At 49.8% G+C, this 17,532-nt stretch overlaps 4 protein-coding genes and 1 pseudogene across 4 annotated transcripts; 3 read left to right on the forward strand and 2 right to left on the reverse strand.

Moving 5' to 3' along the window:
- Positions 1 to 438: 438 nt before the first annotated feature.
- Positions 439 to 1,323, forward strand: SAPIO_CDS7900 (annotated as a pseudogene; the record flags this gene model as incomplete).
- Positions 1,324 to 1,702: 379 nt separating this feature from the next.
- SAPIO_CDS7901 (Uncharacterized protein) lies at positions 1,703 to 2,663 on the reverse strand (the record flags this gene model as incomplete). Its single annotated transcript, XM_016789669.1, has 3 exons — positions 1,703 to 2,307; positions 2,378 to 2,465; positions 2,547 to 2,663. The coding sequence occupies 3 exons, from the start codon at positions 2,661 to 2,663 to the stop codon at positions 1,703 to 1,705; spliced, it is 810 nt and encodes a 269-aa protein (XP_016640700.1).
- Positions 2,664 to 5,758: 3,095 nt separating this feature from the next.
- On the reverse strand, positions 5,759 to 6,609 carry SAPIO_CDS7902 (4-coumarate--CoA ligase; the record flags this gene model as incomplete). The annotated part of the gene is made up of 5 exons (XM_016789670.1): positions 5,759 to 6,092; positions 6,148 to 6,164; positions 6,229 to 6,346; positions 6,408 to 6,456; positions 6,564 to 6,609. The coding sequence occupies 5 exons, from the start codon at positions 6,607 to 6,609 to the stop codon at positions 5,759 to 5,761; spliced, it is 564 nt and encodes a 187-aa protein (XP_016640701.1).
- A 2,052-nt stretch (positions 6,610 to 8,661) lies between these two features.
- On the forward strand, positions 8,662 to 10,028 carry SAPIO_CDS7903 (Uncharacterized protein; the record flags this gene model as incomplete). The annotated part of the gene is made up of 3 exons (XM_016789671.1): positions 8,662 to 9,870; positions 9,923 to 9,964; positions 10,017 to 10,028. 3 exons carry the CDS (start codon positions 8,662 to 8,664, stop codon positions 10,026 to 10,028), a joined length of 1,263 nt encoding a protein of 420 aa, XP_016640702.1.
- Positions 10,029 to 12,541: 2,513 nt separating this feature from the next.
- Positions 12,542 to 14,207, forward strand: SAPIO_CDS7904 (SET domain-containing protein 5; the record flags this gene model as incomplete). The annotated part of the gene is made up of 2 exons (XM_016789672.1): positions 12,542 to 13,218; positions 13,421 to 14,207. The coding sequence occupies 2 exons, from the start codon at positions 12,542 to 12,544 to the stop codon at positions 14,205 to 14,207; spliced, it is 1,464 nt and encodes a 487-aa protein (XP_016640703.1).
- Between the last annotated feature and the right edge of the window lie 3,325 nt (positions 14,208 to 17,532).

Consider the following 17,532-nt stretch of genomic DNA (forward strand, 5'->3'; position numbering starts at 1 on the left):
GGACTTCCATGGCTGGTTTGATGAAATGGATCTAGCTACTCAGCAACTTTCACCCTTGTCCCAATGAACTATTAAACGGCTCGGCTTGTTTTTAACATTTTCGTATATGTAATTTCCCATTATTATATGCAAGGTTCGGCTAGATGCATCGAATCTGGAAGTCTTCAACTTCCATGGTCCGTCCGGCGCATAGTACTTCGTAATTCTTGCTGACTTGCACTATCCGAGCTCACCCAATGAGAGGACGCACCTCGGTACCACTTGAGGATGGATGGTGGTCTGCAAGCACAAAGCCGTCGCAAAATGCTCCAATGCAATTCGCGTACCATGAAGTATTAAATCCACAGCTTTCGGCAGGCACAGCCCGCATTCATGTCCCCCCCGATAACCTAACATCATATCTTGTCTCTAACTCTATCCAACAAATTCTCCACGATCATGTCACCCTCCTCAGTCGCGAGGGCGACCGACTGGCTACCCGACACAGCTCTCCAACCCACCCCCTCAAAAGAGTACCGTGTTCACCGAAGACATGCAGCAGTGAAGATCGAGCTCACACGACCCGAAAACCGCAATGCATTGACTTCATCGATGGTTGAAGAGCTCAAGAGCCTGTATGAACGCATCGCGCGAGACGAGTCGATCTTCAGGATCTATCTTACTGGCAAAGGCAAGGCTTTCTGTGCCGGTATGGATTTGGGAGCATCCGGCTCCGCCACCTCAGCAAATGAGAAGCAGCATATCTACGCACTGGAGAAGTTCCAAAGTCTTCTTCATGCTATCGCAGGGGCTCCTCAAGTTACTATTGCCTTGATTAACGGCCCCTGTTATGGCGGCGGGAATGGCCTGGCCTTCGCCAATGATATCCGTGTTTCTACGCGAGAAGCGACTTTCAACTTGACGGAGGTTCGCCTGGGCCTTTCACCATGCGCTATATCGCCTATTCTTGCTCGGGAATGGGGGATCCCGCTGTTCCGATCGGCGATGCTGATTGGCATGCCAGTGACCGCCGCAAAGCTTCATGGTACCGGCGCAATATACGCCCTCGCGGAAGATGATGAGAGGCTGCAGGGTCAGGTATTCCAGAAACTGGAAGATACACTTCAGGCATGTGCACCCCGGGCTTCGGCTGTGTCCAAAGAACTTGCGGAGGTCGCTTGGTCCAACCCGGCTGGAGCGACGCAAAATGAGTTAGTGACGCGAAGGTATTTGGAGATGATGCGACCATCAAGAGAGGCAAAGTTTGGTATTGACCAGTTCAGAAAGGGGATTAGGAAGGTGGACTGGACGAGCCTGTATAAAGGGGGGGACTCTCGACTGTAACCGTTACTCTTTAATCCTGCGCTTTCATGTTTCCGTTCCGGCTTTGCCTGACTCTCTCTCTCTCTCTCTCTCTCTCGCAAGAGTATAATCCTGATGGGAATTATCTTTCTTTGATTTTTCCTCTCGTTTCTGCCTTTCCCTTCATGCTGTGGATCGTTCCAGCACATTACCTTACTTGACCTTTAATTGAACAGGTTCAGGGTTCGTTGATATAAAATGGCATCTCGTGAGGGGATGGAATGTCATGAAGTCATGCCAAGGTAATAGCGATATTAGAAAACATAACCCGAGTGTATTAAGCGTAAGAATATTGGCCAGCAAGCAACTCTGCAACAGATCGGACGCCTTGAGGCAAATGGGAAGTATTTACTTCTTTTTATTACATTCGTGACGCACCGCGGCCGGCGTTCGCCTTCTTCCGCTGCTGTTCCTCCGCGAAAAGAAGTAGCGCATCGCTACATTCCTTATGTGCCAACCTCTCTACCAGGCAATCGTACTCTCTGGCATTAGCCGCCAAAAGCTCTGCTTCACGATTACCGCTGGCGAGCTTCTTGGACGCCGCCAAGGCGATGGGGGGATAGCTAGCGATTCTCTTGGCAATCTCCAATACCTGCTCCATGAATGAAGGAGCCGGAATGATCTTGGTGATGAGACCGGCTGTCCATAATTCTGTCGCAGACATACGGTCGCCAGCGATTAATAGAGCCGATGCTTTCTGGTGTCCCATGATAGAGGAGAAGGTGACACTGGAGCACCCTTCGGGGCAAAGCGCCCACTTACTGAACGGTGTGAAGAAGTACGCATCCGGGACGGAGTAGACGAGGTCGTAAAGCGCGAGGGAAGTCGTTCCGTAGCCGACAGCTGGGCCGTTGACGGCTGCAATGAGGACTTTGGGGCATGTAATGAGGATCTCGTTCAGCTCTTTGAAATTGGCCAAGACCTCCTGGAGGTCATACTGAGCATTGTCGTTTCCCATGTCCCTCCCTGAAATACATTGATGAGTTCATTATCTTCTCCTGGCATGGACTCGTCGTTCTGGAATAATATATTTTACCTGTTGTGAAGAATTTACCAGTTCCCGTTTGGACGATAACTCGAACGGCAGGATTCGCTACGGCCCATTTCATCGCGTTGAGATAGGACTATTATCACGGCGAGTTAGGCAAATAATTATTCCCATGAGCATTGGAGAACATCGACGTGGGTAGTGATTCTTCCATTACCGTAAGCACGGTAGGGTGCAATGAGTTTCCGGTCTTTGGCCGGTCGTAGGCCAAGATGGCCACAGCGCCATCGAGGCGGGCGGAGAAACCGTTGAGCTGAGGTATCGGGTGGGACATCGTGACCACAAATTTTTGTGTCTTATGTGGATTGTGGAGAGAGAGAGGGCGCGTTATTACAGGGAGCTAGGAGCAGAGAAATCCAGTTTCCTTTCACCGGCCACGTCAAAGTGGAACGACGGTCTGTTCAATAAAAGGATGTCACCCTTGTTGTGTTGGCCCTTGACCTCGGGTTTCTAGAGCTGATTGGGAGGCAATGTCCTGTCAGCTTGAAATGCGCCTCTCTCGGACTCTTGTCACCAAGGAAGGTAGATCAAAGATGATTTCACCAATGGTGCTTGATAACCCACTCATCTACACACGAATCAGAATACAAACCTCGGCGACGCCCCGCATTGGGATGAGGTAAGCTTATTATGCAGCCATTGTCTTCACAAAAATGCTGCCTGCATTGGCGCCTTGGACTTCCTCATCTGCAATGTCATATCAATCCTCCAATCATACTCGTTACCGAGGTATCCCACTCGAGATTCTTCTCCACCAACACTCCAAGGTGGTCCTCGTGTCGGGCGGTTACAGAAAGCAGGTTCAGAGCCGCACGCACCCAACGAGGGTTTAGCCACAGGTAATCTTATACCTACCGTTCCGGCCCGGTACTGATACAGGACCATGGCACCGTCACCGCCAACTGGCGCACCAGCAGAGGTGGCTGGGAGCGTCGCATCGTATTTCAAGTTTGATAGCCGGTTGGACTATTACATGCAACTAGCCGAGGAATCCGGCCTAGCAAATGATGCTTCTAGTCCGGATGGCGAGCATCAAGTTCAGGATACGGACATGGGAGAGTCGGTTCCTCCCGTCGGTTCGACTCTTCCACCGTCGGCTGCTCACTCCCGTGTTAATACTACCTACGAGGGAGGGCCCGGAGCGTCACCGACAACCCACAGCCCCATGAGCACACCGAGACTAGTGTCGCCACCGGCAAGGGCAACTCCCAGTTTAGCCAGTCGAGCGGGAGCATTTCAAGTTACACCCGATGGACAAAGAAGTTATTTTGGGCCAACAAGTTACCTCCATCTTCTCCGTGGCTCCTCAACTCTCTGGAATCGTCTCGTGAAACGAGCCCGGCCCTCATCCTTAAACAGGCTGTTGATGCCTCCAGAAAAGCGCGCACTTGAGGGCCGTCTCATTAATTGCTTTTTCACTTGGGATAACCTGTTTCTGGCCTCCTTCGATAGTAACTTATACCTTCGGGATAAAGCACGATATGAATCTGGCCAAGATGCTTGCCTCTACTCACCCGCCCTCGGTTACGCCATGTAAGCCCCCTTCGTCACCTGAAGGAAATACATCATCCTGCACACACAGCACCTTCTGATCTATGGCTTTGTAGACTTTCCGTGGGGCAATTATATTCGACCGAGACAGATCCAAACACCGCGGATGACTTTCCAGAGGATTTTAGCTCTCGAGCGAGAGATTTGCTCAACTCCGAACTCGATTCTCCTTCTGTTAGTACTGTGTTGACGCTCATAATCTTGTGCTCGCTGAGTGCAGCAGAAGCGCTTGATGATCAAGGTATGTCGATACCTAGCTCTTAGGGGAATTGTTAGAACTTAGACTCTGATGTGTATCAATTGATGTGTAGGGTGGTTCTACTCAGGTGCGTACCCCGTATCTTCCAAACTCAGATCGACTTTCTGTAACATGTCATCTTTAGGTACGGCTCTGCGGTTAATATCAGGACTTGGATTGGATCAAGAAGACGCTCTGTTTCATCCAGCCGAAGAAAGAAATACACTACGATGTCTCCAGCGGGACATCATCAAGGGTGTCATCTGCCTTGACACGTATGTTGAAGGACCCCCAAGGATTCGCTACTATGAAGAATCGAGCTAAAAGCAGTAATGTGTAGGATCTGGCGTAGTTGGTGTGGAAGAGTCTCGGATCTGACCTCTCCGAATCTACCTTCCGGATTGCTTGAGGAGGTTGGCACTGCCGGTTTTCGAGAGCCCCAACGAGCTGCGGAATCACGGTTCATCGCGTTGGAACTAATCCACCGGGATCTTCTTTCACAAGAGTTAGTTGCTTGCCACTAGAACATGACACTCGGTTAGCCGACTTATCCAGGTTTAGGATGACAGAAGGAGGACACCTAGCTCAAATACAATTGGCACTCGACCAATGGAAGTCGTCTTGTCCAGAACATACCAACGAAGAGGAGCCTCGAACAGCGGCGCTTACTATTCAGACCCTGTAAGTTGTCATTCCCATCTACGACTAAGGCCTGCTTCCTTTCACCAACGCTCGTTAGAATGCATTACCATGGTATTATTATTCAGCTCAATCGACTCTGGCGGCCAAATTTCACACCTAGCCAAACCTCTGGGGAGGTGACTACGTCCAGTGCCTCACTGGCCAAGTGTGTTGAGTCCGCCAAGGAAATTTCTCGCCTCCAGCAGCTCTTCAAACAGATATATGGTCTTCACAGACTACATCCCCTATCCATACATCCGATGTTAGCAGCAAGCTTAATATGCGTACATAGTTTTGCCGAGGCACCATTGCAATCGAGAGAAGGTAGACAAGCCAGGCAGAATGTTCTTCGTTCGATCCAGGTGTTCGGTGAGGTCGCGGAAACTTTGAATGTTGGATCCCGGGCGTTGGAAATTGTCATGGCTGTGCAGCGTGAGTGGGCAACATGCTAGAGATAACGCGAGAGGTTGAATTTGTGAACTAGGTAGGCCAACTAGCCCGCTGCTGGGTGATTTTGACCATAATATCTCCTCTTAAAGTTGAAGAAGGGGGAGGGCTATTAACACGCGGCGTCAATGGGAGTACTATGTATTATAAGGAAGGCTTCCGCTCTAAGCGTAGAGGGTGCCTCAGAATCAACTATCGTGCCGGAGGTTATCCTCAAAGACAAGCCTGCTAGTCCCGTCTTTATTCTTAAACCGAAGAACTCATCGAGATACACAAGGTTGTTCTTACCTCCAGATAGGACAGCCTCAACTAGATACTAACTCAAAGACGGATAGAAATAAACGCAGTAAGCTTTTGATGCCGTGGACATTAAAAATTCTTCAAACCTGAAGAACATCCGGATCTCGGAGCTAGCTAAGCAGACGTACTACGGAACTCCACGCATGCCCAAGTTACAACTTTTGGCTCCTTGTTTCCCGGAGCTTCACGGGCAAAAGGCGTCTCAAAATCTTTCCAGTTGGGTTCTTAGGCAATGCCTGCAGGTGGAAAACACCACCGCGCAACTTCTTGTAACCAGCGACCCTGGCATCCGCCCAGTTCCGAATCTCCCTCAGTAGAGTTTCCTTCTGTTCAGATGGTAGATTGACATGCTTGGGACTGAGGCTAACGTAAGCGAGGGGAACTTCTGTAACCTCGGCGTCATCGTAGACAGAGCAAACCGCGGCGTCGGTCACGGCAGGGTGCTGGAGGAGCAGATCCTCCAATTCGGAGGGTGCAACCTGAAGTCTACGCAGCGCTTGTTAGTATTTCATCCTCATCAACAAACCGGTCGTCAACCTACCCTTTATACTTGATCATCTATCATCATGCGTTGTTAGATCTAATGATACGTTTATCGGGTTTTTGTCCTTCCTCAACTTACCTCTTTGAATCTGTCAGTAATCCACAAATTCCCGTTCTCCATCTTGCCAATGTCTCCCGTCCTGAGCCAACCGTCGTGAAACGACTGCTTTGTCGCCACCTCGTCGTTGATATAACCCCTGTGTTCGACATTTATCAGCATTATTATTCATTATCCCGGAAGTATCATGAAATTCATACATCATTACTTGCGGTCCGCGAATCCATAGCTCGCCTTCTTCGCCCTGAGCTACATCCTTTAGTATCTCTGGGTGGACGAGTCTCAGTTCCCTATGGCTTTTAGGTTAGCTTATCCCAAAGCTAAGAGATGCTACAGCGGAGGGCTCGTATGCTTACGTTCCAGGGAGGATCCTGCCGACAGTTCCGACCTGGGCTTCATCATGCTGAAATTGATGCGCGACCCCTGGAGAGCACTCAGTGAGTCCGTAGCCTAGATCTTGATCAGTATTTACTAGTAACGCAGTATGCCGCGATGGGTTATCCAACCTTGGCAGACACTTGCTTGAGGAAACCTCTGTTTCAACCTCCTCTGAAGCTCGGGCTATGATCCACAGGAGGTTAGTTGCAGGATACATGAGCAACCACGGCTACGACTTTTTTTACCTTCAATGGAGCAGCAGCTACAACAATCCGTTTTATAGACGTCAGGTCGAACTTCTGTGAAGCTGGGGAAGCAGACAGCAGTAACGCTACTGGAGGAACGATATGCATATCGGTTGCCTTCAATTCACTCGCTCGTTCACAGTAGCGCTCGAGGTTGAATTCTCGGAGTCCGTGATAGCGACCTCCGACCCACATGCCAGCGACTACTATGGCCCAAAATCCGTATATATGACAGTCTATGCATTGCCGGACTAAGGTCAGCAACACAGGCCCATTCCGTCGAGAAAGGGACTCTACTCACAAGGTGGAAACCAAACCTCCCGCACATTTGAGGATAAGCAGTTCGGAAGCGCGAGGCGTATTTGATGTGCATTCACGATGAGGTTGAAATGAGAGAGTTTGACACCCTTCATCTTCCCCGTTGTTCCAGAAGAGAAGCAAACCGCACTTAGCACATCCCTACCGCTCTTACCGGAAAGGTCAAATGGAGGTAGACTTTCCGAGTCGCAGGAGCCGATTATGTCCACGGGAAACTGCCCCACACTATATTAGTCTCAAAGTTCTCCCTCTCCTCCTCTCGAACACCATCTCCACTTACCTGAGGCAGACTGCCAACTCGTCCATGGGTTGTGAAGATTTTCGGTTTGTTGGATTTGAGAGTTTTGACGGCAGCCTGCACTGCGTCTAATTTAGATACGGCCGTGGACACCACTATATGAGTCGGTTTAACCAATCCGATGACATGTTCAATATCAGACTGCGTAGCCGCGGTGTTGAGTGGACTATTGAGCATCAGAATATGTGCTTCACGCCAAAGTGGGGAAGAAGAGCCCACTTACGCAACAGCGGCCCCAGCCCACCAAATTCCGTGGACGAGTAATACGAAATCATTCTTTACCAAAGGTTAGCAATAATTTCTTATTCATTATCTGGTCAGGGATCGCTACCGAATTGGGTATTAAGGCGAGGACGATGTCCCCTTCCTCTAGACCTAGTTTGGTCCTCAGACCCCAGGCGATGCGACCGGCATCGCGGCGCAAGCTGCCGTAGGTAATAAGGTCATTACCGAAATCATCACTATGGACTACGCTGTTTGCGGGAACTGCGTCGGGATTATATTGAGAGATCCACTGAGGAATTGAGAGTTGATCGAGCCCATTAAACGGTGACACGGACGATTGGTAAATAGTAGCCATAATGCCGCATTGATTGAAGAGACCTCTTCGTAATGGATATTGTTGGATGATTATCTATGCAGCGATTTGAGCTTGATATATTCTACCAAGATCTCTTTGTTGTTCTACCTCTGATATATTAAACATACCGAGGGAGTGATTGATGTTGAGCTCTGAGGATATTATCGCATCCTACCTCGGGATGTGTGCCTAGTTAGGTGTGGCAACGAAGTTCTTTCGAGCAAATGAAGATGCCCCCCAAAATGGCGAGGATATAAAGAGGGGTTTCGAAGATATTTTTTCCCCTCTCTACTCGTACCTCGGCAGTAAAGGGAGACTCTTGCGTTGCAATTCTATCTTCGACACCTCCCCTCGGGAGCATCAATTCCGTCCGATGTATATCGAGTATTACGTGATGGGCTACCGAAACTGGCATTAACTCGTCACCGAGGTAAACAGCCGCACGCTGACCAGGTTCATTTCTTCGAATATCATAATGATAAATGGTCGCACCCGCGTCAACCAGACCTCTGCCGCGCATTGAAAAATACTACACCTAGGGACGCCTCATCCCATTTACCGGCACTGCCTTCTTGTCCATCATACCCTACCGTACACTCAAAAGGAGAGAGCTTGACCCCTCAGCCCCTCACACCATGACACGAGATCCGAAGCTCGATCACAACGTGAAGATCCCGTGGTCTGAGCCCGCCTGGTACCGGACAGGCAAGTCTATCTACTTTAACCAGTCTCACCGTCGCTTGCGAGACAGCATACGCAAATATATCGATGAGAATATCCTCCCATTTGCACTGGATTGGGAAGAAAAGGGCGAGGCCCCGCACGAAGCTGCCTTGAACTTCTGCCTATCTGGAATTCCATTCGAAGACGTGCCTGGGAAATATCGTCCGAAAAATACTCCTCAGATCGCAGGGATCCCCACTGACGAATGGGATGCCTTCCACCTCCTAGTTGCAACCGATGAAATGTCACGAATCGAAGGTGGTGTTGCCATTGCCCTGGCCGGAGCGTCCGTAATTGGGGCTCCTCCTGTCATCAACTACGGTACTGAGGAGCAAAAGGAGAAATGGCTACCAGGGCTATTTACGAGAAGGACAAACTTTTGCTTGGGTGTAACGGAACCAGGTGGTGGTTCTGACGTCGCAGGCATTCAAACGACGGCGGAGAAAACCCCCGACGGCAAGTTTTACATCGTGAATGGCGCCAAGAAGTGGATCACCGGCGCTCCATGGGCTACACATATGACGACGGCTGTCCGGACTGGTGGTCCAGGGATGAAGGGGATTACCGTGTTGGTTATCCCGCTCGATAGCCCCGGAATTGATATTCGGAAGATCCACAACAGCGGGCAGAATGCCGGCGGGTCCAGTTTTGTTGATCTTGAGAATGTCAGAGTACCAATCGAGAACAGGATCGGCAAGGAGAATGAAGGATTCGGAATCATTATGAGAAATTTCAACAAGGAGAGATACGTTCTAGCCATCCAGTGTAACCGAAAGAGCCGGACATGTCTTTCGATGTCATTCTCGTATGCCCTGGACCGCACGACATTTGGGAAGCCGCTTATGCACAACCAGGTGATCAGGCGGAAATTCGCCGAACTCGCCTACAGAGTCGAGTCTCATTGGGCGTTTTTGGAGCAGATTGCTTTCCAGGTCAACTCGTCGGCCTTGGGATGGCAGTCTCCGGACATCGCTAGCCAGATCGCCCTAGCAAAGGTGCAAGGAGGACAGATGGTCGAGTTAGCGGCAAGAGAAGCTCAACAAGTTTTTGGCGGTGCTGGATATCAAAAGGGAGGGCGGGGGGCGACAGTGGAGCAGATAAGCCGTGACTTGCGGATGCTGGTACGTAGCGGTTATCCTCGCTTGAAGTCTGGCGCTAATAACGTAAATTTAGGTTGTCGGCGGTGGAAGCGAGGAGATCCTCTCCGACCTTGCCGTAAGACAGGAATTGTCTATGTATCAGGCAGGTTCGAAATTATGATTCACAGAGTTCCCATTAGGATTGGGAGCTCCTCTGTTGGAGGAATGTATCTGAATTCAGGCTCGGCAGATTACCTAGAATTAGTATCTGACCCAGTCTCGGCGGCCTCAATGTCCACGGGTCATACTCCACCCGATATCCGATATTATCATCACTCCTAATAAGAATTATTGAGACGCGAGCTGCCAACGCACAGCTCGTCAGGCGTGCAGGCCAACACGATACCCCACAGTGCCCTGTTAAGTTAGTGGAATCGTTACCTAACACCTGATTACATATTATCGAATGTAAGGCTTCTTATCCCATATCTGAATTGGATTCCGGAGCGGCGTCGGTGATCCATCTGGGGAAAGAGGGTGTTAGCAGCAGTAGTGGCACCATTTCAATCTAGACTCAGGGGCTTGAAAACGCCAACATTGAGTCTCTGGCCCTTAGATCTAACAGTTCAACCTTGCCAATAAAGAGGCTAGGCTCACTTCTCATTTATTGAATATATATATGGGTCGTGTCACCCACCCTCCAAGGCTTTTGACTGAATGGTTGGCTGGTCTCGCGAATCTGTCCCGCAAAGGTGCACCGTCAAACATCCCGTCACTTTACATCCTCTCGGATTCTGACGCATTCAAAGAGCAAACAAAAGTTCTCCAATTCCATCGTTGTATTTCCCATAGGCTCAGTCATCCGCTTCTCTGAGGCGCGGTTGATTAGGATGCGCAGGCGGGGGCGATATGGGAAGGGATAGGTTATGAACATCAATAGAAACAGGGGAAAAGGGAATGTTAAATTTTTCCCCCTTCCTTTGCTTTCCCATCCTATTTACTAATCTCGGACCAGATCGTGGACACAGACTACAAAAACGAAGTTCTCGCTCGTCTTTCGGCTGGTTTCTCAACAAGCGACGCTAACCATCGTATCTCTACAGAGCCGTTTCCATCCTCTCAGGACGTGCATTGATTTTCCCATCTCATAGTAAGCTATTTCTTCAATATGAAGTTCTATACTATTGTTTCTTTCCTCGCTGCGGCGTGCAGTGCCCTTCCTCGTTTCAGCGAGAACGTTAACAGCGGTCTCGCTACACTTGAACCCCGTCAGTCTAGTTGCATCGTCAGGCGAGCCCTAGGCTGCTGGTGGCGCCAGATCGGCAACGAGTACTGCTACGTCACCTCAGAGAAGGACGACAAAAGACGAGGAAGCAGAGCTTAAGTTCTAGCAGGGTAATTTATAATAAAGAGTATATATTAGTTCTAAATTTAAAAGGTACGGCACTTGGCTAACAGAGACCAAATACCCGAGAGGCCAGGCCCTGCGAGGTCTACTACTCTCTTCCTATCAGGGATCTTCAAAATAAAGTACTACTCGTTCTCCACAGGGTGCATCAGTATGGACCGAAATTACAATACAGTGGCGACCAGGCTCAACGTCCAAATTCTATCTATTACAGAGACCAGCTAACAATAGCAATCTAGACAGAACAGCTGTATCATGACTTCAGCTCCAGAATTGAACATGTTATCCACGTTCTCTTGCATATCATGAAACATCGGCCCAACCTGCTCTAGGAATTCTTCATGCAACATCCTATCAGTAATCCAAACCACGAAGAATTGCGAGCTCTTTTGTTGTTTGAAGTGCGCATGCACGATGTCGTAATATATACCCATGCGCAATCCAAACGTCATTATGGCTTGAATCTCCCATACTGCTGGATACGTAGGCCTCCACTTCGCTATGGCTTGACGTGAGAGGAAATGACTCGTATTCCGTGTAGGTCCCCAGTTTCTGGATAGGTGGCTGGGAGATCATCATCCTTCGCCAGCTCACGCTAGGCCTTCGAAATGGATTTTCGCTTATAGAGCCTGAATGATGTAAAGGTAGGGCCTCAAATGACTCGCAATCGTATAGGTTATGTGATTCGAACCAAGGTGGGGACAGCGTCTGAAGCAACGAATTCATCCGTCTTCCGTGCGGTAAGGAAGGAATTTCTGGCTGAATATACAGGGCTCTCTGCACGGATGGCGTCGTACTGATGAGAGTGTGCCAGTTGCGGCACACCAGTGGGGCAGAGGTCAAGAGAGAATAGAAATCGACATAGAGGAAAATCGCCTCCAAGACCTCAGTGACCGACAGCGCCCTTCATGCTTGCGACATTTTGAATCTGTGGCGGGTTGCTGGTCCTACTCCGTACAGCACACAAAAGAACGCTTTGGGCATGCTCCGAGGGACCTTGCATGGGTCGGTAGAGAGCTTGTGCGGGTTGGCACGAGTCAGAAACAGCTCTTGTGGCCCGTGCGTCGACTTGAATTGTTAAGTGAGCACTTAGAGCACTACAATAACATCATGCTGGAAAAAGTCATATGTTAGCACTTCATCCGGACCTGCTGCCGTTCCGTCCACTGAATGCCAGCCACGAGGTCGACCCCGCTCCGCGACGACATTAACCTTGCGCTCCATGCCTACGATCTTCCTATCTCTTGCGTCTGATGCCGCTCTCTCCTAAACATCTGAGCTGTCCGCAAATGCTCTCCCTTCACGATGGGTTTCGACTGTGGCTTCGACATTTACCCACGCCTGGAAGCGACTGCCGTAAATAAAGAGACCTACCGACGATTTCTTGACGAAATCATACGCACATATGGAGACGTCTACGACAAGGAAGGAAGACGGGCGGATGGTAAAGTTCTAGATATGCCGACAGATTCCGACCACTGCGACAAAGTTTACGTTTGGTTCATGGTCGGCGAGTGTCCGCACATGCCAAGCAACCCCGACCGATGCGACTACTTCCTCCGATTTAGCTCAAAGATTAGCGGGCGTCTGACAACCCCTGCTGAACCGTATATCAGAAGCGTGCACAAGATTGCGAGGAAGTACTTTGGCAGCAGAGTCCATTTCTGGCATGAGATGAATGAAACCGGTGATGAGCGGCAATGGGGCTATTATGATTGGCGGGAAGTACACGATGCGAGTAAAAAGCTTAGAGTGCTGGAAACAGGACGAGAATTGGACCTAACAAATCGCGCCTGGGAGGAGCGAGGAGAGACGAAGTCGACGCCCCTAGACACTACAGCGACTGGCCTCGAGCAACCATGCGCCGCGAACCCACCCCAAGCCTCAAACTTAGTGCAAGACTACGGTTCCTCGGGATCTGCTCTCGACCAACTCCGAATCGATGTGGAGGGAAATGTATACGCCATCAGATCCGATCCCCGGTAAGGGGGAAGGCCTGATTGCTACCTCAAAAATTCACAAAGGCACACGTATACTTTCCGAGGCACCCATATTCAAGGTCCCTCGCGACGAACCTGACCGCCAGGTTGTGGATGGCCATATCGTCAGAGCATTGAAGAGCTTAGACAGGGACCATCAGCGGGCATTCTTTGCTCTTCACAATGCTTATGGAAGGGATCATAGCCCATTCCTTGGTATTGCCAGGACGAACGTTCTACCCCTCGGTTCCGAAGCCCGTGAAGGCGGCCTTTTCCTCGGGGCATCTCGCATCAATCACTCTTGCCGGCATAATGCGCAAAATACATGGAATGCAAACATCGGACGTCTCACCATCCACGCGCTCTCTGATATCGAAGAAGGGCAGGAAATTACCATCTCATACCTGAGCCGCAGGATGGAACATGCAGAGCGTCAAAGGTTCTTGAAGGAAAAGTTCTATTTCGACTGCAGGTGCGATCTCTGCATGCTCCCGCTAGCCCAGCGTGAGGAGAGTGATCTCAGGCTGAGAAAGATCCAATCCATCGACGACGCTCTTGGCGATTTGGACGAGACTACCTCCGATTACGACGCGGGACTTCATCTCGTGCGTACTATGCTTCGGTTGCTTGAAGAGGAAGGCGTCTGGGATGCGGGTGTCCCGAGGGCGTACTACGATGCATTTCAAATCGCAATCGCGAACGGGGATGAGGCGAGAGCGAAGATCTTCGCTGAGAGATCATATGCCGCCAGGGTCATTATTGAGGGCAAGGACAGCCCGGAGTCGGCGAGACTAAAGCTGTTGGCCGACCGACCTGCCCAGCATTGGCTCTACGAAACCTGTCTAGATTCCCCACAAGGGATCAGTCCCCCTCCTCAAGAAACGGATGGGATGGAGTTCGACGACTGGATTTGGAGAGAGAACGAGTGGTCGAAGCAACCGGCCACCTCGAGTGTCAATGATCCCTGGGACGTTTTCGGCGAAGATCTATAGTATAGGAACAGCCAGTACTAGTTCAATAACGGCAGCACTGTTTCGGAATTTGAACAAACCATGAACTTTTTTTTTTTTTTTTTTTAAATTTAAAAAAAAAAAAAAAGGCCAAGATTGTTTGGTTGAGCAGCTGTGTCAATGCTTCGGCGAGTGCTTCGGCAGGTGCCTCTTCGGCAGGTGCTTCTTCAGCTCCGAAGGCGGGTGAAGTCGCCGTCCTGAATCTGAACCCCTTGGGATTTGCGGGATTAAGGTCTTCAAACGAAGAATTGACTGGCTTCCATTTTGCTTCCCTGACTCCGGGAAGAGGCTCGTCCTCGGACCAGATCCTAAATGACGCGCTCGATTTGCGGAGAATCAGCTCAATATTTCCGCCAGGTTCAAATAAATATAAACTCTTATCAATGATTACGTCAATCAACAGAGTTCCGTCTTGTCCCTGTCCTGTAAGACGCCGAAAGCAAAAGTTCTGCATCGTCTGGCGGGCGTGGTGATTGATTGAAGGATTCGGCGGGAGAGGCTATTATCTTTTCTATACTAACAGTGGGGCGAGCTCTGACCGAATTGGAAGGCGGTAAAACCTAGCAGATAGAGCTTGTCCACGCATTCCGACACACTTATGACACTGTGCGCACCGCTTACATAAGCTCTATTTACCTAACACTAAGATACCTAACTCGCGTATAGCTTTTTTTCAATTTGCGGGCCGTGTTAGCCACTTTTGGCTTATTGTTTTTATTTGCGCGAACTCTTAAGTACTGGTTGGTTCGTGCTTTAAATCTTAGAGAGAGTTGAAGAGGACCCCAATTTCGCTCTTAGCTAGGAGCGAAATCGGGTTTCTACTTGACAAATGTTTTTAAACGAGAAAATCTACCCCTTACAGTGTCTATTGCGAGGTTCTCACACTTGGTACTTCACGGCGTACATCTGGGAGGATGTTACCATAGTTAGGCACCAAGGCTGTTAAACATGGCGCGAGTGATGGCCTGCGATGCGGCAGTTCTTTGAAGCTTTTTATACACACCATACATAGTCCGAACGACCGATCTTGGAAATGAACGTCGCCGTATACAGAACAAACAGAGCGAAACGGTATGTCTAGATGTTGCTCTCGACCTCCGAATCAGGCGGCTCTTCAAGCCGGCCCAACCGGTTCCGAATAGCGCACAGGGGGAGCACGTGTCCATTCTTAGCTCCGGAGGCGTCGAATTAGGCCGCCCTCAGGACGAGATAGCCGTGACGACAGACTTAATTCAACCGTCCACGGTCGGTGGTATCCTCGTTGCTTTACAGCAGCCTCGTCCGGACCATCCCTTCAAATTAGGCACTGAGAATGTTATTGAGGACTGTCCCACTCTCAAAGCCCTCTGTGAGGTCTTCCACGCAGTGTCCCGGGGTAGCCTGAACCTCTTAAGGGATATCTCAGTGATTGATCTGCTTCCTTATACGACCGAAGAGGACTGGAACCATATGAGCGACGACGAAAAACAGAGAATCTTCGAATTATCCCAGTTCGCCATCGGCGCCAAAAAACCAGACGTCGTTCTCTGTGCAGGAAAAATAAGGATGCCGAAGAGCTGTTGGCGTGTTAAAGGTGAAATGTGGAAACTCGAGAGTATTGGGGTGGGGAAGGTCTTTCCGACAAACATCCCACATATCAAACTTAAGGATAGGTATGGAAGCTGGATTAATATTCGTCGTGTGAATGGTTTCCATCCTAGCTACGCACTTGCCCACCACCCTGAGTACAGCCCTTTCCGCCAACTTTTCTTCCTGGTTGTTGTCCAGGCGTGTGCCTTTTATAGTGGCACACCCCTGTGCGACGAGGAATGGATGAAGGAGCTTCGCCTTCGGTGTTCGTGCCACCCTGAGTATCTCTCTGGTGAGCGTGACCTGTTTCGCAGTTGACTTTTCCCGCGCATACTAATCCTAGCGAAATAGAACAGACAGCACCGTGAGCTTTGGATTAATTCCCTGAAACCAGCGGCAATGCTGACAGAGTGCCAGAAAATACTTACCCGATTATGCGGATATATATACTGAGTTCCTGGATTATATCCACAACGCTATTTTCCGTGATCCTCAATTCTTGCACGCTAGGAATCCCTCGCCGGCCGGCGAAGACTCATTTTACAACCTGTTAGTCAACAGCAATCTCAGCGAATACTGCAATAACGCGAGCCTTACCCTACGCAAGATATCCGAACTGTGGGACAGAGGCTGGCCGCCAAGATTTGACGACCAGAACAACGCTGCCCTAACCAAGGTCGTTGAGACTACGGAGTGGCTAGCTTGCACTGACATGGGTAAGGAATGGGACCAGTTGGCATGTCGCGTCGCCCGTCAATTCAAGGCGATAGTCTTGCGGAGTATGGCAGCGCTTCGGAGCTGTGTTACGGGCGATATGGAATTTGACATAGACAAGGCGATAGCGGCCCTTTTATATTTGGCGGTGGAAATTGAGAATATTCTAGGGGAGATGTTAGAGATGGGGGAGCCTCCGAAACCAACCGCGGCTTCGTCTAGTTGGGCCGCCGCACAGGTGGAATCACTAAGGACATTAGACCTCTCTATATAGAGTGATAGCATAGTATGAGAAATAATGAGGGCATGCGGGCTAGTCGAATCCAATCTATATCGGATATCTTTAGGTCTGACGGCTTGTTCAGAAGGTTGCGTCTTAGACGGGGCTGATTATTGTAGTAAGTGTAGGTAGCACGGAGGGAAGGCCTGTACCATTTGTTTCAGCGGCACGGTATGATTATATTATTAGAATTGTAGACTACTCTATCCTAAAGCTACTTGAAAGGTATCGTACTACAATTCTATTTCCGCAACACTTCCTCAGTGTAGAAGTACTCGGAAGTAGTAGTAAGAGGGTCCAACTTTCCGGGGCGTCCTTATATTAATTTCGGAAAGGGAACACCTAAACAATTCCGGACAGGTCGGTTTATACTATACTTGGTTGTGACATGTCCAACAGTAGAAGTAGTTCGGGTTCCGCGGCTGATCACGTAAAGACAGTCGCAAAAGAAGGCGGTCTTGCTCCATCTTACATAGGATACGCACAGGTGGTAGAAGGCTTCCGTCCTGAGGCTAGAATGTTTGTTCAAGCATTTAGGAAATCCCCGGAGTCGTAGAGGCAGAGAGCATTACCTAAGCTTAAAACGGGTAAGGAGTAGAAAATTACCCGAATCTCTAATAGGTTCCCCCAGGGCCTCCTACCATCACCAAGCGTAAGCCAAGAAGCAACGGGATTCGGGTTCGGCATCGGCCAGCGCCCTATTACCTTATTTTTAAAATCCTACCCTTCCATCACCCCTCGTTC

The sequence above is a fragment of the Scedosporium apiospermum genome, assembly GCF_000732125.1.
Source record: "Scedosporium apiospermum strain IHEM 14462 chromosome Unknown SEQ_SAPIO_0112, whole genome shotgun sequence".
NCBI classification, from domain to species: domain Eukaryota; kingdom Fungi; phylum Ascomycota; class Sordariomycetes; order Microascales; family Microascaceae; genus Scedosporium; species Scedosporium apiospermum.